The 27,285-nt window shown below is 43.3% G+C and overlaps 1 protein-coding gene across 2 annotated transcripts in view; it reads right to left on the bottom strand.

Moving 5' to 3' along the window:
- Nucleotides 1–27,285, bottom strand: part of STOX2 (storkhead box 2) — a 217,725-nt gene that overhangs the window by 98,536 nt on the left and 91,904 nt on the right. Inside the window, 1 exon segment of one of the 2 annotated variants that reach the window (NM_001134192.2) lies at nt 12,013–12,386. The exons of the other annotated variant lie outside the window; for it this stretch is intronic. Coding sequence (NP_001127664.2) covers nt 12,013–12,178 — 166 coding nt within the window. The 5' untranslated portion in view covers nt 12,179–12,386. 2 annotated transcript variants of the gene reach the window in all.

Genomic DNA, 27,285 nt, shown 5'->3' with positions numbered 1-27,285 from the left:
GCTCCCAGATCCTGGCTGGTGCAAAGGTTCACAGGAGGTGTGTGCAGGAGGGAAAACCCACTCTGCTCCTCCAGCTCAGGCTGTCATCCCGGAGCCCCAGGCCTGGCTGCCAAACCGTCTGCTCGTAGCAGCTGAAATATTAACACATGTGAAGAGTGGACCTCCAATTCTAGCACCCTCCTTTATTTCCTAAGCAACCCGGAGGCCGTGCTGACCTGAGATTCCACTGGGCCCATCACTACTTTTATAAACTCACCGAAGGAGGAGCATGCACTTGCTTGGCAGGAGAGAGCCTACTGGCTTTACTTTCAAAACTGGCCTTGAAAGATGTCCCTTCATTTCACAGCTTTCCCCTCTCAACCGTGCTTCTGCGAGATTCGTTTTTATGGCATATGCAAACATATAAACACGCAGCTGAACTCGCAGCTCAGAAGGAGAGTTTTCTCCTTTACCTTCAACTGAAAAGTCAAAATAAGTATCTCAGAGTAAGCTATGTCTGATTATATGGGACACAATTTCCCTGATTTTAAGTAGAGCCAAGTTCTCTTAGAGTTATATTCCACGGGAACACTGACTATACTGACTGCATGGTGATTCTCTACCATTTTTCCCTAGTTGGAGGTTCAAGGACAAATGAGCCCACTTAGATAAATGAATAATTCTGTGAATTTCCTTAGCAGAGCACATACCAAAATCAGTAAGAAATGGAATACTTGATTTCTGATAAATGAGTACCAAATATTAGGCAAAGAATCCCATTTAAAGCTGCTTTTAACTCTATGCAGCACTAGACAAGTTGCCCGCTGGCTCTGTTCTTCTGCATCCTCAGGTGCAAAACACTTAGAAACCAGTCAATCCTGTATAGTTCTGTTCCAAAAGAAATAATAGTAGCAAAGATGTATTAGGTTCTTACTGTGTGTCAGGCACTATGCTAATTATTTTGATTGCATTTGCTCATTTAATCCACATAAGAACCATAAATTAGATACTATTTTATCCTCATCTTAAAGATAAGAAAACAGAGGATAGACTGATAACATAGATTGTTAAGATTTCACAGCCAGCAAGTGGGTGCCAGCACCAATGTATGAATGTCTGATTTCACGGCCCTAAATCACAGTGCTGCCTTACCGCATAAAGGCATTTGATGAACATAGACAGAAGCCACTCTCACAAATAAGGAAAAATCCACTTGACACTATGGCCATCTTCACTGTTCTGCTCTCTGGGACTTGTTCACTCTCTGGCTAAACAGTCTTTTTAAAAGCACTGTTAAAAAGTTATCCACATCTGCCCGTTGTCTACATTATAAATAGCCAGTTTGCAAGTGTGGGGAAAATATGTCCGAATACTTCTTTCAGTTATTTGAAAACCAATGGAAATGAAAATCCAAATGAGTTCACTAGGTTAACAGAACACCCATTCCAATCACAAGCTCTAGCATCTAATCTAAATGGAAGTTTTATCTTAGACGTTTGGTGAATTCAGAAGACACTGTTTTATAATTTCACCAAAGATCCATGCCAGAATTCTTAAAAAATCCTAAAACCAAAGTTCACATCTCTACAACCCGGTGATTATAGCTAAACTACCGCAGTTTCCTTCAGCTTCCTCTTTCGGGCCCCTGTGAGTGGGTCAAGATTACTGATCCATCACAATCACCCTAGTGGCTTCTTCCCATCAACCCCTGGGGCATCAACCATGCATATGGTTAGAGAAAGATGTGAAATACAGAATCCACTGAAGCCACTAGGAATGCCAGCAAGACCATGTGTCCCCGTATCTATACATTTAAACTGCTGTGTACCTGCTACACATCTGGCACTCGCTAGACACTGGGAGTACAAAGCCAAGTCAGACCCGAGCCATGGCCTGAAAGAGCTTCCAGTCTAGATGGAGGGTCAGACAAGAGAATGGCAGACGTGTTGGTTATTTCAGAGGTGTGCTGCCGGAGCACAGAGAAGGGGCAGCTCAGTCACACTCCATCAGGTTTCCTCAAGGAACTAAGTTCTAAACACTAGGAGGAAGCAGATAGGAAGTAGAGGGAAGAGGGTGTTATTGGAAAGGGGAAAACAAAAGGGTTCTGGAAAGGTCACCGTGGGAAGACGACACGGTTGCAAAGTAAAACTCAACTGTACTTTTTTGTGTAGCTTATGTGCAAGTCACTCTTTATATCAATACTTTGAAGTGACAACGATTGAGATCCTGTTGTGATTCTATATATGTGTCTGATGGGATTCTACAGTTTTATACCAATGCTGGCTCTTTTAATATTACATTGGTGCAAAAGTCATTGCAGTTTTGGCCATGACTTTTAATGACAAAATCAGTCATAGGGATATAATGCTTCCATTGTACCAAGCTTGGTTCTAAGTGCTTTACACATATTAATTCACCCAAAGCCCAAGGGGTAGGTACCATTATTATTCCCATGTTGCAGGTAAGGAAGCCGAGGTCCTGAGAAAATAAGCAATTTCTCCAAGTTTACCTGGCTAGTGATGGTAACATTGAACTATGAAGCCAAGCCATGTGGTCCGCATCTCTGCTCTAAATCCCTATGCTACACAGCCTCTCAGGAAAAAGGATATAGTAAAATACACTGAGTAACTCAAGGATTCCAGGGAGGGCTGGAGACCCAGTCTTGAAACATGCAGCCAGAGCCGCTGCAATAAGGACACCTCTGCAGCCACCACCAAGCACAAACCTGCAGCTGGCACCACCAGCAAGGCCACAAGGCCGGCACCACCTGCCGGCTGCCACCCCTGGCCTCGGAATGCCATCATGCCACAACACCACGTCCAGGGACTCTGTCTCACAGTCTCCATCATCTTACCTTACTAGCACCAGATTAGAAGTCAGGAAGGGAATATCCACTGGGTGGAACCCAGGTCTCTGGCCCCTGCCCTCCATGTAAGGAAGGCCAGGAAAGTACCTACACAGCAATTTCAGCCATCTTCACAGAGAATGCGGGCGCTGCCTGCCACCAAGGCTCAGAGGTAGCAGACTAGTGTCCTGTGGCTGCTGGAACTAGCACCGCACAGTGGGTGGATTAAAGCAACAGAAATATGTGCCCTCCCAGCTCTGATGCTAGAAGTGGAAACCCCAGGTGTCAGTAGGATTGTTTCCTTCTGGGACCCTGAGGGTGAAGCCACCCCATGCCTCTCTCCCAGCCTCTGGTGGTGGCTGGCGGTCCTGGGCCGTCCCTCGTTTGTAGACACATCACTCCCATCTCTGCCTCTCTCGTCGCATGGTATTCTCCCCTGTGTCTGTGTCTCTTTTCTTCTTCTTATGAGAACACCAGTCATATGGATTTAGGGCTCACCCTATTCCAGTACTGCTGCATCTTAACTTGATTACAGCCACAGTGACCTGATTTCCAAATAAGGGCATATTCGCAGGTACCGGGGGTTAGGACTTGAACATATCTTTTGGGCGGACACATTCGACGCATAACAATGAGGAATGACACAGACATCGTAAAGAGGTTCAGATACTGGGCAGCCAAAAAGGAAAAAAAAAAAAGACAAATACCCCATGCACCCCAGTCACTATGGCAGCCTTCATTTTCTCTAATAATGAGACAATTTCAAAGCAAAAGTTGGATATGCAGAAAGCAGTAAATGGCATATTAGCTCTCTTAGGGGAACCAACCAGACAGGAATCTGTAGGGGTGAGAAGGCAGTGTTAATTGCAGAGGATGGCTCCTCCCTCTGAAACTACGGCCATCAGACGGATAAGGCCAGGCAATAGTCCTGCTACCCCTACTGCCCACAGGCATCTGCCAAATCTCTCTCTTTTATCTTCAGAAAAAGAAAACTTGGCCTGGAGGGGCCATCACGGATTAAAGTAGAAAGATAAATGGAGACTTTGACTGTGTGTATGAGTTACCTAAGCCGTAATTTTTCAACGGGATAGGTATATGACAGGTGTTTGAAATATACATTATTTACATAGCTGGCCTAGTCTTTTGTGCGGCTACTTGCAGAGCTCTCTTTTCAGACCTGACTATAGACATCAAAAACATATCCCTTCTATCAACAATGCAATGGCTTCTGAATAAATGAGAACACTAATAAAACAAATCCAAGAATTAAAGTGCACTTTACTTTCAGGAACAAGAAAGCGGACAATCTCCAAGCAATCCTAACCTCGAGTTTCCAGGTTTCAGAAACCCAAGGAGGGCTCTGAGTTCATGGAATCCAAGTGGACCTCCTTCTGCTGGAAATAAAAATCAGTCACCTGCTCCCCTCCAAGAAGGGGAACAGAAAGCACAGAAAGCCAAGCTATTCTCGTGTTCACAACAAACGCTGCTGCACAAATGACCTCCAACCTATATGCCTTTATTGTTTACCTGTACACCTGAAAGCCCTCTGTGGTTGGAATACCAAACCATTAGCCCAAAACGGAACTCATTCTCCGCTCACTTTCTGCAGGTTCCTGGTCACTTACTGCATTCTTCCAACAACAACAGAATCAGTTGCACCTTTTTTATTTTTATTTTTATTTTTGAGGCAAGGTCTCCTTCTGTCAAGCCGGCTGGAGTGCAGTGGCACAATCTCGACTCACTGCGGCCTCAACCTCCCCAGGCTGAGGTGATCCTCCCACTCAGCGTCCAGAGTAGCTGGGACTACAGGCACATGCCATCAAGCGTGGCTAATTTTTGTATCTTTTGTAGAGACGGCGTTTCGCCATGTTCACTTTTATTTTCTTCCACCTCTTAAACCCAACCACTTACAAAGAACAGCCAGTTCCTTTGTTCTCCCAGATTCTCCCTTTCCTCTTCATAACGCTTTCCACCTTGTCCCATCCCTCCTCCCTTGGCCTGCTCAGGTTTTCCACTATATGGTGTGAGTACCACTCAGGTACATGGGTTCATTCCGGGTAGTACTTAGTTGAATATTTTTTACTGAAATAATTAAATGTCCATTTTAATAGGGATTAGAAAAAATATATAATTATCGAGAGAAACCCATAATTTCATAGGAAATGCAAAATTTTTTCTTTAATTCACTTAAATACAAAAACAGATCAAGTTAAAGAGAAGTATTAAATAGGTTAGGTAACAGTATAGGTGGTACGTGGACATATTTTTAAAATCTTGAGGGTGGTGTGCTAATAATACCTAGCAGTGCTGGGACACACAGTTTTTTTGTTTGTTTTGTTCTCAACCCCTCCGCCCCTGCACTCCAGACAAAGTCTCGCTCTGTCACCCAGGCTGGAGTGCAGTGACACGATCTCGGCTCACTGCAACCTCCACCTCCAGGGTCCAAGAGATTCTCCTGCCTCAGCCTCCCGAGTAGCTGGGATTACAGGCACTTGCCACCACACCCAGCTAACTTTTGTATTCTTAGTAGAGACGGGGTTTCACCGTGTTGGCCAGGCTGGTCTCGAACTCTTGACCCTGTGATCCTCCCGCCTCGCCCTCCCAAAGTGCTGGGATTATAGGCACCAACCACCATGCCCGGCCCAGGACACACTGTTCTATGGCCGTCGTCTTACTGCTTGATCATCACATCAACCCCCAAACACCTCCCCTCTGGTCTCCCAGGCTCTAGACGTTCACAACATGCATCTATCCTGCAAGCCACTATCTGACACCTCTTTAAAAAGGCTCCATCATTTCTCTCCCCAAATCACAAATGTGTTACCTCCCCCATAAACCTTGAATCCGCCCAAATTTCAAGATCCCACACATTATTTCTAGTTACATCCCAGAGTTACAGTAAGACAAATTTCACACACCCATTTTCATTTCCAGCTTCATGCCTTGGTTCGTACCGCTTCCTCAACCTTCCCCAAATCCTTCTCCTTCTCCATCTCTTCAAATTGACCCACATCTTCAAGACCCAAGTAAGTCCTCCCTCCAGGCAGCCTTTTCTAAGCAACGTCCTTCTGTTCTCGGAACTTCAGTTCTACTTGTAGCAACCACATCAACCACCCCAACTTGACTCTTGATTGTATCCTATTATTTAGTACTTTCTAATCATCCACTCATAGCTTGTTGGTCCTGTCCACCAATCACAATGGGAGATCTTTTCAAAAGTAGGATCTTAGAATACACACTTGTAACTTCTGCAGTTACAAAAAGGTGACTCACATTAGGATTTCGAGACTTCATTCAACTTTCCAAGAAGTCATGTTTTAGTCACTCATCCCATACACATTTACTGTGTGCCTGATACATGCCAAGCTCTGTGGTTGCTGGCAAAATAGAGATGTGAATAAGGCAGGTATTATCAGTGAGGATTTCACCATCTAGACCGGAGACACACATGGGTTGTAAACTCATGATGTGGCACAATGTGACCGTGTTGCTGTAACACAAGTACAAAACAAACGTCATGGGAGCGAATCACTCTGGAAAGGATCTGAGAGACGATGCAAGAGAAGGGGGCATAGGAGCTGGTTCTGGAAGGCTAAAGAGGATTCTATCAGACCTGTAAGGATGGAGAACGCATTCTGGGCAAAGTCACATAAACTACAACAGGTACACAAGGTGACAGGCACTGCTGCAGGTAAAGAGCTCCCAGAGCCCAGAGCACGGGGTGAGGTGAACAGGGGGTAAAGAGAAGAAGAGGTGGAGAAAGTAAGGGAGGTTACACTGTGATGTGCCCTGGTCTACGATTTCATCCACAGGCGTGATGGATGGGAACACTGGGAAGGGAAGCAACATGAGTGATTTTGCTTTAGGGGAGATTTTAAAATAACAAAACCAAAACAAAACCATCAAAGCCCTCTGGGGACATAAGGAGGATGGATGGAACCAGAAGAGAGGTCTGTTTGGTAGATAGTGTAATAGAACAGAAGAAGGGTTCAGCAACAGAGATGAAGAGGAAGAGACAGGTTTTAGAAATATTTAAGTGGGAGGAACAAATAGAATCTTCTAATTGACTGGTTGCACACGCATTCTGATGTTAAAGAAGACTAGCCTTTTCCTACTTCAGGAAAAGTTTACTCCCTTCTTAAAAAATTACCCATGTCCTTTCTTTCTTGTGTTACTGTGGATAAGGTCAATTTGGAGTAGACTATATCTATACTCTCACAAACTAGAAGAACCTCTACTTTATACCTTATAGATTAGGCATCACAGACTCTATCACTGATTTATAAAAACATGTCCTAAATTCAAAAGTTGGCATAGTACCCACTGGCAAGGGTCCAAGCAGATTTTGCTTTTAGTTATAACCTGCATTCAGCCTAAGCAATCGTGTACCAAAGAGTATACCATTGTCTGAATTGTCCTAAGTCTCCGGGGTGTAGGGAATTTGAGGCCAGAATTGCTCTGGAGGTGCAGAAGTGCTAAGGTTTTTATACAATATACTCATATTCCTTTTTTTCAAATAAAAACATTGGAAAGAATGTAAAAGATATTGAAATACCAAGAGAGGTGACCTTTTGTAAGCTCACTCATGTTCTCCTGGGAAATAAAGAATAAAGTCATTCACCATCGAGTGTAATATTCCTCACTTCCACTCGCCTGATGAAATGAGTCAACATAGGTAATTTCAGATTAAAACACAGTTGGAGCAGCTAGGCTGAAAATGGATCTCTGCAAAGAGGGAAAGGGATGTGACAGGACGCTGTTCATTAAAACTTGCATAAGATTATAACTTGCCAGGTCTTCATTTATTTCTTCCCCCCTCATTACTCTGGTCATCAGGGCGAGTCCTAAAATGCATACATTTAATGTAACATTTCAGGATGATAAGGAATAGGACTGTATTGCAAAATAAGCACTATTCCCACATATGAGAGGCACCTGACTCCAAAAAGTAGAAGAGGGCAGAGGTTTTGTCTAACAATTTATGTGTAAGTGTTCATCAGAAGTCTTGCATTTGCTCATGACAGAGCCACTGCAGAGCCCAATTCTGTAATGGCAGCATGGAAGTGGAGGACTCATTACAGATGGAGGGAGGTCATATTACTCACCAGGGACACAGCTGGTTTGTGGCAGGCCCAGATTAGAACCTCCAGTGTCCATCCTCCACTCCCAGAAAACCCTCATGTCTCTTAAAATAACAGAACACAAGGAACTGGAACACACAGTCAAATGTGCCCCAGAATTAGTTTCTATAAAATGAAAACTAATAAACTAATCAAGGTGATGAGCTGGCCATTCTTCCCCAGCAGACAAAACTGCTTTCAAATTTCTTGCAATGTCAGTTGAGGGCTTTTGTTTTATCTTTCTTTTCAAAGCCTTTAAAACCATAGTATTAAAAATGCATGCTTTACTCCTTAAAGATGTTTTCAAAATGATAAGCATCAAACTCAAATGGGCCAGGACTTCGCTTTCTCATTCAGAAACAAAGCTTTTAAGGATTATGTGCTGTAGTACCTGTATAATGAAAAAATTACTTTCCATGCTTGATCAATAAGGATGTCCCCCAAAACTTTGGTGGCATTATATATGGAATATAAAGAGGCGCCCATCCCCAGGGCTTGGGGAGGGGAGAGTGAAGGAAATTAAAAGTTAGCAGCACCATTCGTGTGACGAGATTACAGTTCACATAATTCTAACAGAGAAAGCTCTCACAACTTCATCAACAAAAGGTTTGGGGCCTTGAAAATCATTTCACAGAGAAAAATGAGCATGTTTTCATATATAAAGTACTAAGTGTTCGTTATACAGATTGGCTTCTTTGTGGGGAGTTTTACTTTTATCTCTAGTTCATTAATATCGTAACTTCTAGTTTTAGAAAATGCCCAAGAATGATCCCACATCCATTTGGTCCAATCCCTTTTCTTCTTAAGATAATGCCATGCACTTTTTATTATTCATCTTAATTTGAACAAAAGGCAAGATCTTCCCCTTTCTGCCCAGAAACCACCACTGGGAAATTAATATTCAAGATGAACAATGAAGTCATCTCATGGCCTGTGAACTTACTGGTTGCTAGGAAGCTCATGAATTCTTAGGATTTCTTCAGATTTGGTAGCATGAGTTGGGAGCCTAAACAGTCACATAAGGCATAGTCTTCGAGACTTAAAGTTTCAGCATTCTCTAACTGTCCTTTTGCAAGACCTCACTAGTTTATAGGTGCCCGCTCTAACCTCTTGAGCTTAAGTGTAGTTTATCCTGAAGGTATCGGAAAGGCCAAGGCTAAATGTCAAGCCTATTGCTATAAATCACATTTCACACTGGTAATTACTTATTCATGGAGAAAAGATTGTTTGAAATGGTGCTGTCTCATTAGAAAGCTATTATAGAAGCCTACAATTTTGCTTGAAGCACCTACTGTGTGATACGCGATGTTAGACCAAAAGGAAAATTATTAATATCTATTTCTTGAAATTCCCAAGGCTCTCTCATGTGCTGAAGTTTAAAACTAAGTGACTGTTTCCCATAATTTTCAGAATATTTGTTGAGGGAGGGGGTCTAAAAACAGTCTCTTAACTGAAGTTATTTTAAGTCATTTAGTACATCTCTGAAAGGCTTATCTTGTCCTTTGAACCCAAGTAATTTTCCCCACAACAAAAACCCTTTTTACTAAAAATCAGGTATAAGGATACCAGTAGTAATTAAACCAAATGGCTAGACAAACAGAAAGAAGAAATATGAAAGGCCTCATGTATTTCTAAGTGGTTTCATTTTCTACTCAATATTTTATGTGACAAAGGCTCTGTTTGTATCCAAAGTCACTAACTTGATAAAAGCAGATCTCCTTTACATTTCCTACAAGGACGAGAATGTCTTATAAATCATTTCCAAGTGTTTCAGTATATCATCTATTTCTATCAATACTCACATTTTGAAAGGAGCCATATTTGTAAAGGAAACAGATGAAAATACACATCCTTCCCAACCTAACCCCCAAAAGAGTTGCACATGAGAAAGACTCCACCTACTCTCCCAATCTTCATTGTAGGTGTTTGTCTTCATGTTTACTATTTCCTTCCATAGCAGCAACACCTGCTTCTTATTCCATGTATTAGCTAACATTTAAAATAAAGAATAAATGATAAGCCTCCCTCCCTGGGCAAGAACCATGTTATATCCAACCCTATAACCCCATAAGAATCCAGCAAGGCACTTCGCTCTTTGGGGGCACTCCATAAAAATGCTGAATGAATGACAGCACTTTTCTCCCATCTTTTGGTCTTCAGGTTTCTCAGCAGTAACCGAACATTGAATCTGAACAGAAAACCGCCAACCTGAAACAGGTTATCCTTCATTATCACCATAGGACCATCTTACCATTTGTAGATCAAGAAATAAAATAAGGGAATCAAGTACAATTAAAAGCTTCTTCCTCAAGCCCTCAAAAATGCCTCACAGCACCTGCAACAGCAGACAAGTTCTTTTGCAAAGAATGCAAATGTGATAATGAGGTAATGCCAAGATAGATTAAAAAAAAAAAAAAAAAAAAAAAAAAAAACTGGCTGCCTGGAAATGTGCCTGAATCATGAAACAGAGGTTGCAGGTTTGTTGATGAAATGATGGCCACCAGCCCTCCTATAGCTTCACAGTTGGTGTCAGGACCGGTTCCTTAGGAGGCATAAGAAAGGGGAACTGTGAAGTGTGGAATGAAGACATTCAAACCCTAAGTACATGAAACCCAGGATTATCTGAACACTTAGTGCAGACATGGGTTTATGTACATATGTGTTTTGAGGTTAGGTTTGGATTTAGGTGTGTTTCAAAATTTACTGCCACAAGTCTGAAGAGTGTAGCAACCACAGCAGCGACTTAAATGACTGAAGTATAAACTGTTGTTGTCACTTTCTTTACGAATTTGGCTTTTCATGAAAGGGAAAATCAAGGGAGCCTTATTGCCAAAATAGTACAACATCCTTATGTCGCCTGACTTTGCAATAAAAAAGATGGTTATTTTATTTAGGCTTTATGTTCGTGGAAATGCGGTCGCAAGGCATTTTTGAAGCATGAGATGCTGACCCCAGTTAAAAAGGACTTGCTGTTTTAGGAGAAAGAGAGTAAAGCTAGACTCTAAGTACCAACCACAAGCTTAAAATGATCTTCCCAGTTAAGACAGAGCTCAGAGTGATTTGGTACAGTATGTGGTTTAAAATAAAATCTCGGTTCTTCCATTACAGTGTGCTTAGAAGAAAATCAAAATTTTTCTCTGAATGAAAAATAAATAAGAGCCGATGCCTTACACATCATTACATCCAAGTGGTTAAGGAGAAGTAAGGAGAAGGCAACGGAAGGTTTCCAGGCTTTTCCTCCTTCAGCATTTCCCTCAAGAATTTCATCCCTGGGTTCCCAAATCAAACCAAAGCCATTCCGTTGTATTTCCAAAAAAAGAACTGGCTCCTTCAGGAAGGCTTTTCACAGCACGGCATTTTAAGCGGAAATCTTTTTTGAAGCCTTCCCTTTCCATTTACCGTTTTGTTTGTCCTTCCTGTCTGACATGCAACTACATGATACAGCCTCCATTCTTTCCACACAGCCTAATTCAAAGCAACATATGTTAAATCCACACAGAATCATGTGAGCATTCAATCCGCATCCACACCATTACCCCCACAGAACGCGTTCAGTGAGCTCCAACACAGTTCTCTGCGTGCAAATCAGAGGAGCCTGGGATGTCTGCAGGACTCTCCCCTGACTCAGCCCATCCAGAGCTGCGCATGGAACCTGTTCCTTTTGGAGAACAGGGGGCTGCTGGAAATACCCACTCAGATAACCGGCCACAATGCAGGAGCCAGCAAGCCTGGCACTGCAGGCAACCCTGGGCGCAGGATCCTCCACAAAGCTCAAGGAGGCTGCAGCGCCGGGGCTTGCAGTCATTCATCTCCCTACAGCCAAAACGCCCGGCTCGTACCCCCTCCCTCGTTTTACCTAACTAATAGCTCTCCAACCCCATATTGAGAGGGCCTGCTGTGGATCTTGCGGAGGTACAAAATGGTGGATGGGAGCTAATTTTTTCCTGCTTTCCCCATAACTTATCGCATCCATCACTGCCCGTCCTCTCCTCCAAGCACCCGGGCCGCGGCGTACCGAGCACGTCCCGCGGCCCCGGCCCGGGGGCAGAAACGCGGTCACCAACCAACCTGATGTCATGTAGCCCCGCGAAGCCTGGGGCGCGAAGGCCGCGGGGAAGCGCTTGTGCAGGCGGTAGTCCTTCTCGCTGCGGGACCTCATGCGGTCCGAGGCCCGGTCCGAGAAATCCGAGCTAGGCCAGGCTCGCCGCAAGGTTGTGCTCCGGGTCTTCTTCATGGTGGGGAGGGCGACCTGCCGCCCCGATCCTCGGGGCCTCAGCGCCGGGGCGCAGCGCGCTCCTTCATCCGTCTACGGCGGGCACGACCCGGGCGGACTCTGCGCACATTTTCCCAGCCCCTCCTCGTCGGCGTCTACACCGCCAGCGGCGGGTCCGGCCCTCCCCACGCCCCCCCACACCCCCACGGCGAAGGCTCCGATTTTACACACGTCCCACAATGCATTACACTTCATTTGCAATCCGCCCGGCTTATAGCTTCCAGATTCCTGGGGGGAAAGGCACGTTAGGAGGCTCCCCGGCCGGGAGGAGGCGGGGAGGGGGCGGGCGGGGTGGGGGCGCCGAGACTTGCAGCGTGAAGGCAATGGGAGCGCAGACAATGGCCCGATTCAGCGCAGGAGTGCTTGGCCAACTGGGAGCCACGGCACAAAAGACCCAAACAAATGAGGCAGCCGAGGCCTCCGGGGCTGACCCGGGATCGGGCGTGCGGGAGGCCGGAGGGGCGGCGGCAGACCCTCCGCGCCGGGCAGCTCAGCGCGAGGCGTGGGGATGACAGTGTCCGAGTCGTGTCCCCGCCGGCCTATCAGCCGCACGGCCAGCAGTCCCCGGCGCTGGCTGGCTCTGCCTCCGCTGCAGTCCCCGGGAGGCAGTCTTCATCACAGAGGCTCGAGCCGGGGGCGCGTGTGCACAGGATCCGAGCAGGCTCCGTAGACAGCAGCTGCGGCGGGCGGGCTCCTGGGGAATCCAGGAAGAGCCCGCGTCGTCCCCGCGACTGCAGCGCCTCGTCAATCTTCCCCTTGCCGAGGCTCCGGGAGCTGTGCGTGCGCGCGGGTGGGTGGCTGGGTGGGTGCGCCGACACGCATGTGCCCCCTAAACATGCATGCTTCTACTTACTGGCCGAGGCGGCGCCGGAGCCATGGCTGCCAAGGACGCCGAGCCTGCGATCTACCCCCGCGCGGTGGCAGCGCTGCTCCGGCGCGAGCGCGCGGAACGGCTATTGAAGGGCAGGAAGCAGGACAGCCGCCCAGTCTCATGCTAATCACCAGGCTGCCTTAAGTTAGAGCGCGGTTCCCATCAGGCTTCTCATTTTCATGTAAAACACCCGGCGGCGGCGCGGGGACCTTGGCAGCTGCCCCAGCCTGGAGCCAGCGCTTGGATATTTACATATTTTTAGGATGGTCCCTCCCCCTCGAAGAGAGACAGCGAGCCAGCCTTCGTGGGAACGGGGAGATCTGCGGTGCCCCGCCTGGCCCACCTGCGCCAACCCCAAAGGAAGCTAAAGCCAGAGGGAGGGGGCGCCACGGCGAGCTCCCCGACAACCGCACACGCCGGGGCGCCGGGTCCACGCAGCCTGGAAGACGCAATGCAAGTGGCCTGCAGCGCTTCCTCTCTCCCTCTGGAGTCCCCGTGTAAGTCACCGCCAGCCAGCTACACTGCATTCAGGTCCACAGCTCTTTAGGTGGCACGGCTCTGCACAGCTGTTTCTGGTCCAACAACCAATCGCTAAAGGACAACAATGCGCGCGACGCGCGAGGGAAGGAGGGGCCAATGCGCTGCCCGGGCCGGGGCGCTGGGCCTGGGACGCGGGCCCGGGACCCGGAGGTCACGCCGAGTTGAAGGCGCCCAGCCACGTTGCTACTAACCCCGACCACGCTTTGCACTGCCGTTCATTCAAAAACGGTTATCTCCTCGATTTGGGTTTCCAAAAATGCTTTGGTACAGTAAACAACGACAAAAATAAGCCCGATTTCCTTTTTCAGCGCTGCATTTTATTTGACATGTTGGTGTATTTTTTCATCTGTGACAATGCAACGTTTAAAATCATATTTATGCTGTTGTTTCATATTCACTGGTGCCAAGATGCAGAGACAGGGATATTAAATCTTTATGGGGATATGCTTTTAACAGGCTGATATCGCAAAAACAAGCCAGTGGATTCTAGCTGGTTAGGATTCAGGAAGTTCTAACACAATCTGTGCTATTCCAAGGCTTGAATTATTTGAGGGGGGTAGCAAGGATCTTCAAGAACCAGGCAGAGCAGGATGGCGTTAAGCCACAGGCATTATAAAATCTAGAATTAGAGCTCCCCTCATTCAGATCTCAAGACCCCCCTCTATAACCTGTGGCCACTGTTCTACCTCTTGGGATACCCAGGGTAAATAAATAAATAAATAATCACTAAGTAGCCTATGGAATTTATATTTACATAACCAAAATGTATTACTAACTGTCAACCAATTCACTAATGTTCTGTGGTTTTTGTTTTTTTTTAATTAGGAAAGGATAGTCCCCCAAAAGACACTTTTAGTTCAATGTCTTCTTTCCTGTAAGAGAACTGCTAAGAACAGAAAGATTACAGCTTTAGCAGTTATAGAAAGCTAGCTGTATAAAGCAGGGATCCCCAATTCCCAGGCCATGAACTGCTTGGATATTTACGTACCCCACGGATATTTACGGACCCCATGCAGCTTCTAGTCCGTGGCCCGTTAGGAACCAGGCAGCACAGCAGGAAGTGGGTGGTGAAGCTTCATCTGTATTTACAACAGCTCTCCATTGCTTGCTGGCATTACCTCCTGAGCTCAGCCTCCTGTCAGATCAGTGGCCGCATTCGATTCTCATAGGAGCGCGAACCCTATTGTGAACCATGCTTGGAGGGATCTGGGTTGCGTGCTCCTTACGAGAATCTAATGCCTGATGATCTGTCACTGTCTCCCATCACCTCCAGATGGGACTGTCTAGTTGCAGGAAAACAAGCTCAGGGGTCCCACTGATTCCACACTATGGTGAGTGTATATTTATTTCATTATACATTACAATGTAATAAAAAAAGAAATAAAGTGCACAGTAAATGTAATGCACTCAAATCATCCCAAAACCTTCTGCCCTCCAACCCCACCCCCACCCAGGTCCAAGGAACAACTGTCTTCCATGAAACTGGTCCCCAGTGTGAAAAAGGCTGGGGACCGCTGGTGTAAAGGACCATAAAGGTAATAACAAATTGTATTAATGAATGTGGGAGAACTGACATTTAGATATCTCAATTCAACAATTACTCAGTACCTCCCAAGAGCCAAAGGTGGTTATATGAATGATTATAATAGCTATGACTTAAAGCTAATGGTGACTGCTGTGGCAACTGTGATAGTCATTCATTCAGCAAACAATGACCGACTGTCTAGAATATGCAAGCCCTGGGATGGGTGCTAGGCAAACAGAACACCACACATGACCCCGCAGCAAACCGTCTAGTACGGAAGATAAACAGTAGGCAAATAAATGCAGAAATTGTGCTAAGTTCTATGAAGAACAATAATCTCTCTAAGAAATGACAGTTGAGCTAAGACCTATAGCATGAGGAGCCACTCAAACAAAGAGTGGGGGAGATGGTGTTACAGAAAGGGGGAACAGTCTGTGCAAAGGCCCTGGGGTAGAAGGGATCTTGACTTCTGTTGGAGGAAGTGGAAAAAGGCCACTGTGGCTGAAATTGGAGCACAGTAAGAGGGAGCTTTGTGATGAGGTCACGGAAGGATGCAGAGCCAGATCATGCTGGGACTTGCAGGCCATGGTAAAGGTTTTATATTCTATCCCAAGTGCAGTGTGAACCGCTGAAGAGTTTGGATCAAAGAAGCAATGATATTTTTAGAATTTCTATACAGAAGAAGAGGGAATCTGTTTGAAGGGAGAGATTGACTAAGAATTTTCTAGAAGTAAGTTTGAATCGCACTTGATCAAACTGAGAAAATATTAATTGTTCATATGAAAGAAGGGAGGTGAGTTGATGGACATTTGGGGAGAAGAACTATAGCTCCACTCAGCCATCTCCAAATGCAGACCTTGCAGAGGGGTGACATGATCCAGTGTTCGTGGCCAACTAGCCTGATGTAGAAGAATCAGGTGGTACATAGGCTGAGTTAGCTGAATCGAATCAGATGGCAAAGTAGGTATGGGTGGTGAAGTAATTTATCCATCCAAATTGGGGACAATGCTGAATAGTGCTATGAAGGGAAGGCTTAAATCTAGCAAACAGCGTATTATGAAACCAGTCCAATCCGAAGAAAACGGAGTTCCCTGTTACTATAGCCGCTATTAAAATCAGACTCAGTCTGTCCATCTGTGTTATGATGGAAAGAGTCACTCTGGTCATATACAACCCCTATGTCCCTGGGCCCAGTTTCAGATCTCTAAACCTACCTCAGACAATCATGTATCTGGGTCATGAGTTGTCCATCAAGCAAGCTCAGTTTTGTAAGCCAGTATTCAATATTAGGAAACTTATAATTAAATAAATGATAAAGCAAATCGATTTTATAGCATTAGTATTCTTTAATCAGGCTTTTAAAATGTGTATATTTGGTATTTTCATATCAGACAGATTAGAGACACCAATTAGACAGATTTGCTTTGTGACTCTAATTCAAATGTATAATTGATTTTAGACTTGTAATCTTAAATTGAAAGGTATACAAATTTTGACTTGAAATCCTCTTCATTTAAAACTTTAGTTTATTAGCTTTGCTACAGTTGAATGAATTTAGAGTTAGAAGCATGTAAACTCCATGAGGATGAGGGATATTTTCTGTCTTATTCATTGTTGCTCATTGTTCTGTTTTGTTCAGAGCTATATCCCCAATGGCTAGCAATGGTTGGCACATATTTGATGACTACAGAAGCCCCAATAGAGTACTGGGGAAAATTTGGGTTGAAGCCTTCCTAGTCAGATATATTAACTACTTTTTAAAAATCAAGTATACCAAGTGTATGACATCAAAGACAAAAGCACAAAAGAAAAAACAGAAAAATTGACAATGAAATTTTTAAAATGTGTGCATCAGAAGACACTGTCAACAGAGGAAAGACAATCCACAGAATGGGAGAAAATATTTATAAAGCATATATCTGATAAGGGATTGATATCCAGAGTATGTAGAGAACTCCTAAATCTCAACAACAACAAAACAAACAACTAGATTCAAAAATGGACAAAGGACTTGAGTAGAGATTTCTGCGAAGAACATATCCAAATGGCCAGTAAGCACATGAAAAGATACTCAGTATCACTAATCATTAGAGAAATGCAAATCAAAACTACAATGAGATACCAACTCACACCCATTAGGATGGCTACTATCAAAAAAAAAAAAACCAAAAACCAGAAATTAACAAACGTTGGCAATTATGTGGAGAAACTGGAACCCTTGTGCACTGTTGGTAGGCAAGCAAAATGGTACAGCTACTGTGGAAAACAGTATGGCAACTCCTCAAAAACTTAAAAATAGAATTACCATATGATCCAGCAATTCCACTTCTAGATATACCTGAAGAAAACTGAAAGCAGGGACTCGAAGAGATATCTGGACCACCCCCATGTTCATAGCAAAATTATTCACAATAGTTAAAACATGGATGCAACCCAAGTACCCATTGAGGGATGAGTGGATAAGCAAAATGCAATATATACATATAATGGAATCTATTCAGCATTCTAAAGAAAGGAAATCTTGTCCAATGCTACGACAGGGATGAACCTTGAAAACAGAATGCTAAGTGAAAGAAGTCAGTCACAGAAAGAAAAATAATGCATAATTCCACTTATATAAAGTACTTAGAATAGTCAAAATCATAATGGCACAAAGGAGAATGGTGGTTGTCAGGGACTGGAGGAAAGGTGAAAAGAGGGGTTGTTGTTTGAGTTGTTGTTTAATTGGTAGAGAGTTTCCATTTTACAAAAGGAAAAGAATTACAGAGATAGATGGTGGTAATGGATGCATAACATTATATATATCTATTTAACTTAACTGGACTATACACTTAAAAATGATTAAGATGGTAAATTTTATGTTATGTGTATTTTACCTCAATAAAAATAGTAATAAATTTTAAAAATTAAATAAACGAAATTTATAGATGCAATTTAAATGTTTAAGGGAATGTATTTAAAGATGTTTCTAAGTAGGGCTAATTGTTAAGTAAAAGGGATTTAGTCTTCCATTCGAGTTGATCAAATGATTTTCAAAGGCCCAAAGAGTTATGGTTTTTATTTTTTACTTAAAAATACAAAATTTACAAATAGAATAAATTGAATGTAAAACCTTAAGGAAATTTTGATTTTTCAATTTGCATCTCTAGTAAAGGAAAACTTGCAGTTTGAATTTTTGAACTTGTATCTCTAGTATATGGAACATTCATTAAAGACCTAAGCAGCTGAACACAATCTTTACTGTGGCTGGAATCAACTTCCTCCAAACTCCTGTTAATGTTGATATTCTGACCTCCTCCCATGGATCACAAATTTTCCTAATGGCATCTAGAATGGTGAATACTTTCCAGAAAGTTTCCAATTTATTCTGCCCAGATCCATCAGAGGAATTATGATCTACGGCAGCTACAGCCTCATGAATTGTATTTCTTAAATAATAAGACTTGAAAATCAAAATTACTCCTTAATCCATGGGCTACTGCAAAATGAACATTGTGTTATCAGGCATGAAAACAGCATTAATCTCCCTGTACATCTCCATCAGAGCTCTTCAGTGACCATTGTTACTGAAGTATATTGTCAATAAGCAGTAATACTTTGAAAGAAATCTTTTTTTCTGAGCAGCAGGTCTCAACAGTGGGCTTAAAATATTCAGTAAACCATGTTATAACCAGATGTGATGTTATCCAGGCTTTGTTGTTCCATTTATAGAGCATAAGCAGAGTAGATTTAGAATTATTCTTAAAGGTCTTAAGTTTTTTGGTATAGTAAATGAGCATCGGCTTCAACTTAAAGTCACCAGCTCCATTAGCCCCTAGTAAGAGAGTTAGCCTGTCCTTTGAGGTGGTATCATTGAAGGCAGACATTGACATCTCCTCTCTACCTATGAAAGTCCTAGATGGCATCTCTTTCCAAAATAAGACTGTTCTGTCTACATTGAAAATACATTGTTTAGTACAGTCACCTTCATCAATGATCTGAGCTAGATCTTCGAGATAACTTACTGCAGTTTCTCCATCAGCACTTCCTGCTTCACCTTGCACTTTTATGTTATGGAGACAGCTCCCTTTCTTAAACCTCATGAACCAACCTCTGCTAGCTTCAAACTTTCCTTCTGCAGCTTCCTCATTTCTCTCAGCCTTCAGAGAATTGAAGCTAGTTAGGGCCTTGATCTGGATTAGGCTTTGGCTAATCCAGGGAATGTTGTAGTTGGCTTGGTCTTCTGTCCAGACCACTCAAATTTTCTCCATACCAGCAGTAAGTCTGTTTTGCTTTCTTATCATTCGTGTGTTCATTGGAGTAGCACTTCTAATTTCCTTCAACAACTTTTCGTGGCATTCATAACTTGGCTGACTTTGGCTCAAGAGACCTAGCTTTTAGCCTGTCTCAGCTTTGGACATGCCTTTCTCGCAAAGCCTAATCATTTCTAGCTTTTGGTTTCAAGTAAGAGACATGTGACTCTTCTTTCACTTGAAAATGTAGAGGCCATTGCAGGGTTATTAATTGGCCTAGTTTCAATACTGTTGTGTCTCAGGAAATAGGGGAGCCAGAGCAGAGGGAGAGAGAGAGGGGAATGGCCAGTCATTGGAACAGTCAGATCGCACACAACACTTATGGATCAAGTTTGCCATCTTATATGGGCACACTTCGTGGAGCCCCAAAACAATTACAATAATAACATCAAAGATCAACGATTACAGATGACCATAACACATATAACAAAAATGAACAAGTTTGAAATATTGAGAGAACTGCCACAATGTGACACAGAGACGTAATGTGAGTACATGCTGTTGGAAAAATGGCGCCCATAGACTTACTCACCACAGGGTTGACAGAAAACTTCAATTTGTAAAAAATGCAATATCTGCGAAGTGGACTAAAGCAAAGAGCAATGAAATAAGGTGTGTCCATAAACACATTTTTCTTCTTACTAATGTAGCTAACGATCTCGCCACTGCCAAATCCACTCAGGACGTTGCATTTGGTTTCATCCTTGTTTGGTTTCATGCTTGCCACTGTTGCCCACTCTCTCCCCTTAAAACTCTTCCCTCCCTGTCATTTCATTGTCACTCTCTACAGGCTCTCTTCCTTATCTATGGCACCTCTGCCCATTCAGTACTGGGTGTTCTCTGGATTCCACTCAATCGCCCTTCTTGGCATTCAGAATTTCATCAGCTGAGTTCCTTCCACAACATTCACTACTTTATTTCAGCGCTTGCAAGTGAATGATTTCCAAATAACTCTCACCAACCCAGGCCTCTCTCCTGGATCTCCAAATTCTTACTTCCTACTGTCAACTGAATATCTTTTCTGAATGCTCCACGGACAATCAAAGTCAAGCTGCTCATTCCACAAAATGTATCATCTTTATGCCCAGTCTCCCAACCTCTGGGGTCTTAGCATACATTTCCAGTCATGGCAAATGGGAGTCCCACTGTCCAGTCTCCCAGGGCAAGAACCTGGGAGTCATTCTTAACCAACCACCTCCTCTTCACTGCTCTCCCCGCTTCAGCCCACACACATCGCTACACACAGTCCACCGCCATACTGTGTTTCTACAGCCTTCCTATCTCCTGAAGGCCCGAGTCAAGGCACTGGAGAAGGAGAGAGAGGGCAGAAACAGAAAATCGATGTCACCTGCCAAAGATACAGAAAATGTGACATTAAAAAATCCAATGAAATAAGACTATGCTACAAATTTAAATATTAAGAATTAAAATAAGATATATGATAAAATATACGTAATTGTATGCCTAATATATTTGTTAAAATGCTTACTTCAAAATAAGCTTTTCAATTAAAAAAAAGAACTTGAGAATCAGCAATTTGTTTCAATATTAAATAGTTAAGGCAAAAATCAGACTGCATAATAATATGATTATATGTTTCACTTTTTATGTTAACCAGCATGGAGAAGCCCCAATATGAATGCAGATGGAAATCATGAAAAATATTTAATGATCTTTTCTGATAAGGTTGGACACTGACAATGAGCTAGCCGACTTCTGTTCAATAAACCGTATTACTTGAAATGAACCTCGGGATCTGTTTTTATTCTGCATATGCTGTGTATTTACTAATGCATCTAAAGTGTATTACTGCCATCTTCTTTGGGAAAATATCTATGAGGCTCTTTTATCAAGCTTTCAAGCCTCTCCTCAAAATGGCTAAAATATTTTCAGCAAAATCAGAAGAGTTCAGAATAAAGTTGCTCATTTCACTAAAAGAAACTAGCTCACCATGACCTCAGTGTCCAGCTCCTCATCCCCGATTTGCAGTCCCCTTTTTAAAACTATCTCATACTGAAACACCGTCTTTGCAAATTAGCATGTACAACAGCTACATCTGTTCATCTAAAGAACCTAAGGTTATACCCACAAGACTTCAAGTAAGCAAAGCTAGCACCAAAATACAGTCATCTACAAAGCCAGAAGCACCCAGGCAGGCTCCCACAGAGAACAGGCTTCCTCTAGAAAGACCTAATGTTTCTCTGAAACCCAAATAGACAAATAACGGGCTTTCTCCCATGAAAACCAAGAAGCTTTGGAATGAAACAATAGTTGATTTGAGTCACCAAACCTCTACAGGTTGAGGAAAAGAGTAGGAATTTAGTTGCCTGATTGACATGACTGACAATGTTAACAGTTCATGAAGTGAGTCTTTAGATTTTCCCTGTGCATCTCAGGCTTGCCCCAGGGAAACCGCAGTGGGTAACACTTGCTTCCACTGCCAAGCTTCAATAGGCAGAGCAAGTTCTCTACTGGACCACCCAAGACTCACCACAACGTCTTTGTGAACTGCTTCATGCAGCTCATATTTAACTAACCACCAAATGACAATATTGGTGGGTGCCTTGGATTATAGTGACTAGTACTAACATCGCTGTATTCAAAAAAGGTCAGCAAAAATGTAACTCTGGACATTTATAAAGTAAAATACATACCTTATCTTTATGTTGAACACCTCCTTAAAGTATTTTGTCAGAATTAATCAGTGGATTTTTTGTGAAGTAGAAAAGCTTTTCAAGGTTACTCCCCAACTCGTTACAAAATCGTGAAGATCAGATGAGCTGTAAATCCACTTAATGAGCACAGGTAAACTGCAGTAGGAAGAAATATACTAAATGGAAAAGATGGGGCTGGGTGATGGCTCACGCCTGTAATCCCAGCACTTTAGGAGGCCAAGGTGGGAGGATCACTTGAGCCCAGAAGTTTGAGAACAGCCTGGGCAACATAACAAGATCCCGTCTCTATGAAAAACTAAAAAATTAAAAAATTATCCGGGTATGGTGGGGTGCCCCTGTAGACTCAGCTACTTGGGAGTCAGCCTAGGAGTACTGCTTGAGTCTGGGAGACGGAAGCTGCAGTGAGCTATGACTGCGCCACTATGCTCCAATCTCAGTGACAGCGTAAGATCTTGTTTCTATAAAAAGATAAACAAGGAAAAGACGACACGGAGCCACAGAGAACGGCCTGCACCTGATGATACTCCCACACATCCTTCTGTAACTCACTGCCACCAGACATATTTCGCCCAGCGCTGGTCCTGGTATCAGTTGTTAAGACTTTATTTATTTTGTACTTTCTACCTAAAAGATCACTATAAACACCCAAGTTCTCGCATTTTCTCCTGATGACCCAGTGAGTCATCCAGGGCCCTTGTCACAATGTGTATCACACACCAAAGTATGCCTGGTCGTCAGCAAAGGTCATTTCTCATTGCAGGCCTCAGGAGCCGCCCCGTTGCTGTAAGCTGGCTAGCACCTCCTTGGCCTCCTGGAAACTCTCATGTGTCCTGCTTGCAAGATTCAAACCCAGGTCAGTTCTCGTCATCTTCTCCTTGTCTTTGCCCTCAAATATCCCTGCAGATTTAGAGGCCCTTGTCCTGTTTATATAACAACAGTGCCCTTCCTATCACCCTGCAGACCTCATTGTATTAATAATGCAACATAATACCCTACAAAAATGTCTGTCTGCTTCCCTGGCGGTGTACGACTGAAGAGTAGTGGCTGCTTTGTTCATCCAACAAATGTTTATTGAGCACTTAGCTACGTGCTAATAATGGTTCTAGGTACTGGGGTACAAAAATTCAAAAATAAAACAATAAAATAGCAACAAAAACAAAATCTTCTGTCATTAAGGAATCTGCCTCCTGAGGGCAGGAGACAACAGTAAACACATCAATTAGTGAATTTTGTCGTATATAAAATAGTGATGAATGGAAAAAAATAATGCAGGAGAGGAAGACTGAGACTGAGCGTTAGCGATGTAAAATGGGGTGGCCAGGGGAGATTTCACTTTATAATCATTTTATGCCTAGTGCCTTTCAAAAAATAGGCCCTCAATAAAGTGTGCCACAATGTGCTCATTTTAGGCCCTCTTCAGTGCTATGGTTCCCAGCAGAGGGGTATCAAATGGCCGTGGACTTCGGATCATAAAGGAACAAATATTGTATCTACTTCATGTCCTTCATATCCATTTGTAGATAAGAATTCTATCTAAGGAAAAACAAATAATGCCTTATGTTCGCATAGGACTTGACAATTTATTGAGCCTTATGCATAAGGCAGGCAAGGCAGGGGTTGCTATCATAAGAAAGGATGAAAAACTAAGGCTCAGAGACAGTCTGCGATTTGCCCACAGAGCCTGAGGAACCAGCATTCCATTCTTGACATCCTAGCCCACGACTGTACTCTCCTGCCTCACTCCATTGCCTCCGTAATGCCTGGTGCGAGCAGTTACTGGATTTAGTGTTTTCTTACTGTTGTGTCATCCAAACAAAGTCCATATAAATCTTTGCATTGCTAGAATACCCCCCAAATTTTTAGGGTGTCTTACTAGTTTTTATGAATATACACGCATGCAAAATAGAGTACAAATGTATTCAGATGACTCAAATGACTTCCCCGCAGCTCGTTTATACAGATGGTGCAAGAGACCGAGAGAGTTAAATCCACAAACCTCCTTCACACTAATCAATCTTGAAAGTTTTCTTTTCTCAGTTCTGTTTGCAGGTCACCACAGAACTGCTTCCCAAGCCAGTGAAAAACCACACTATAACACAGATGGAGTTTAAAGGACGGATACTTTTTCCAACATGCGGCTTCCTGTAATTTAAGGGAATGTTATACAGGAACAATTAAAATCATATATCAAAAAGGGAAGCAAAGCTCAAATAGTTTCCTGCTTTATCAAATTTCAATAACTGTTAAAAAAAAAAAAAAGGTCCCATATATTTAAATCCCAGACACTATAAGAATAACTTTTTAACTCCAGCAAATTACAGGACTTTTATGTGATATCATTTAATAATTACTAATAACATTTCTAATGCTATATAGAATAAAAATACAGGGATGCTATTATTTAATAATTTCTGCTAAGTTCATCTGAAAGATTTTTTTAAATTTTGTTTCAATATTTAGCAGTTTAAGTAGCTAGGCTTATGGGTAATAATCTTACATCTTTCTATTATTTTTCATACGATATATTAAAGGTGCTGTTTCAAGCACAGAGGATTAGCTATAATATAACTATAGTTTGCAGTAGCTTCCATTAGAGTTACCATGTCAGTTATTATTCAATTAGGATATTTTTAATATTTAAAATTTTTTTTTATTTTTTGGAGACAGAGTCTCACTCTGTTGGCCAGGCTGCAGTGCAGTGGCATGATCATGGCTCACTGCAGCATTGACCTCTGGGCTCAAGTGATCCTCTTGTCTCAGCCTCCTAAGTAGCTGGGAATACAGGTGCACGCCAGCATGCCTGGCTAATTTTTGTATTTTTAGCAGAGGTGGGGTTTCGCCATGTTGCCCAAGCTAGTCTCAAATTCCTGGGCTCAAGGGATCCACCTGACTCAGCCTCCCAGAGCCAACTAGGATGTTTTTTAAAGTAAGAAGGATGCTACTAATTACACTAGAACAAAATGCTTAGAGTAGTACCCTCCTGGACAAATGGGGACGCAAAGTCACTCTACTTTTTAGGGAAAGGAGGCTAGTTTTTTGTGTTTTGTTTTTAATGTACAATTTTGCTTTATAAGAGGAACAAATAAATCTAAGTGGGGAGACAAGAAAAATCACCTGCAGGATCAGACACTTTTATATGTAAAATAATAGAGTTCTCAGGTATCTCCATCTGCTCTTCTCTCACCCCGACTAGAAGGGTGAAGACTCAAGATCTGTTGCAAGTGTTTCCAGTAACAAAAACATGAAGTCCAGCATCACCTGCATCACCCAGACTTTTCCTCCCACAGGTCTCTGAAGAGACCACCGGCTTTGTCCAGTCCACCAAGCTAAGACGCTGGCCGCAAAGGGAATGGGCAAGTGCCAGCACTTCATGTGGAGCATGTTTCAGAACACAGACGAGGCTGTTAGGTCGGCTAACAGTCCACACTAGTCCCAGCCTACTGCAGGGTTTCCAGGTGATCGCTTCTGTCCCGCCAGGGAACTGCCACTTACCTGTGGCTGTGGCGTCTCAGTAGATACGAGCGGAAAATATCCTAGAAATGGGATAAGGCCTGACCAGAATTAGAAACCATGAGAAAGAACCAGAAGGCAATAAATTAAAGAGAGTGAGGGAGAGGGGGAAAAACAAAAAAGAGAAAGTTGGACCCAGAGATATGGTGGGACACATTTTGTTCCAAAATCTCAGAGCCTGGTTTCCAAAGGATATCTGATCTGGCTTTCTGGCCCTAGATACTCTGTGCTTACACATCACCATGTCCCTGGAGACAAGCCTCCTATAGACTTTTCCAGAGCCATGATACATTTTTAAACCTAAATTACTCAAGTTTTAGGTGTAAGGGAATCCATCCATGTTTGGTTGGACAAAGCAAGGTCTTCATGGAGTCACAACCTATATGCCAACTAGTAGGTAACCGTTGCTCGTGTGATATCTTAAACTCAGATTCTGGAACAAGTGAAAAAAACTGCCTCGGAGGAGAGGTTAAGTATATCCTAAGAATGTATCGATTATGAGAAGAGTGTCCAGTTTGCTTTTCCATGTCACTACAGACTGTTGTCCCACACCGCCACAACCTCGGCAACTAAGATACACAGTTCAACAGAAAGTGTTTTGATGCCCTTGCCAGCGTGCATGCAAGAAGAGTGTGAACAGGCCGGGCGCGGTGGCTCACGCCTGGAATCCCAGCACTTTGGGAAGCCGAAGCGGGCGGATCACGAGGTCAGGAGATCGAGACCATCCTGGCTAACACGGTGAAACCCCATCTCTACTAAAAATACAAAAAAATTAGCCAGGCGTGGTGGCGGGCACCTGTAGTCCCAGCTACTCAGGAGGCTGAGGCAGGAGAATGGCGTGAACCCTGGAGGCAGAGCTTGCAGTGAGCCGAGATTGCGCCACTGCACTCCAGACTGGGCGACAGAGCGAGACTCCGTCTCAAAAAAATTACACCTGTGGAAGCAGGGCAAGGCTCCGTACAGTGCCATGTGCAGCCTCAGGGTTTCCGAAGGTGGCTCACAGGCCCAGCATGGGAGACGAGGGGAGGACGGCCCTGAGCCATCTCGGAGGGACACAGTTCTCTTGACTACCTTTTCAGAATTTTGCTAAGACAAGGATTTGCTAAGACAAAACAAGGGTTTGACTAAAGCAGTATAGCTCAGGGGTTAAACATGAACGCTCTGGAATATCCCAAACAGTGTGTGAATCCCAGCACCTCTACTCCTATCGTGGAGAAGGCGGGCCTGTCCTATTGAGGCTCTTCTCAGTTCTTCCTCTGAAACATGGGGAAAACAAAAGCAACCATCTCTTCAAAGACCTTAGACTAGTGCCTGGCAATTCATTAATGCTCAGTAAATATTAGCTATTTCTAAACTAATACACTATACCTGGTTCAGGGCTAAGCACATAGACAAATTCTTTTTTTTAAAATTTTCATTTTATTTATTGACTATTTTTTTAAATGATGAATACTTCTGTTTTTCCAAAGGGTTTTCAGGAACAGGTGGTGTGTGGTGTGGTGACATAAGTAAGTTTTTTAGTGGTGATTTGTGAGATTTTGGTGCATCTGTCACCTGAGCAGTATACACTGAACCCAATTTTTGGTCTTTTATCCCTCACCCCCTCCCACCCTTTCCCCCCAAATCCCCAAAGTCCAATGTATCATTCTTACACC

The sequence above is a fragment of the Pongo abelii genome, chromosome 3 (assembly GCF_028885655.2).
Source record: "Pongo abelii isolate AG06213 chromosome 3, NHGRI_mPonAbe1-v2.0_pri, whole genome shotgun sequence".
NCBI classification, from domain to species: Eukaryota; Metazoa; Chordata; class Mammalia; order Primates; family Hominidae; genus Pongo; species Pongo abelii.
The sequence above is the reverse complement of the archived record's forward strand: the minus strand, read 5'-3'. Positions and strand labels throughout refer to the sequence as shown.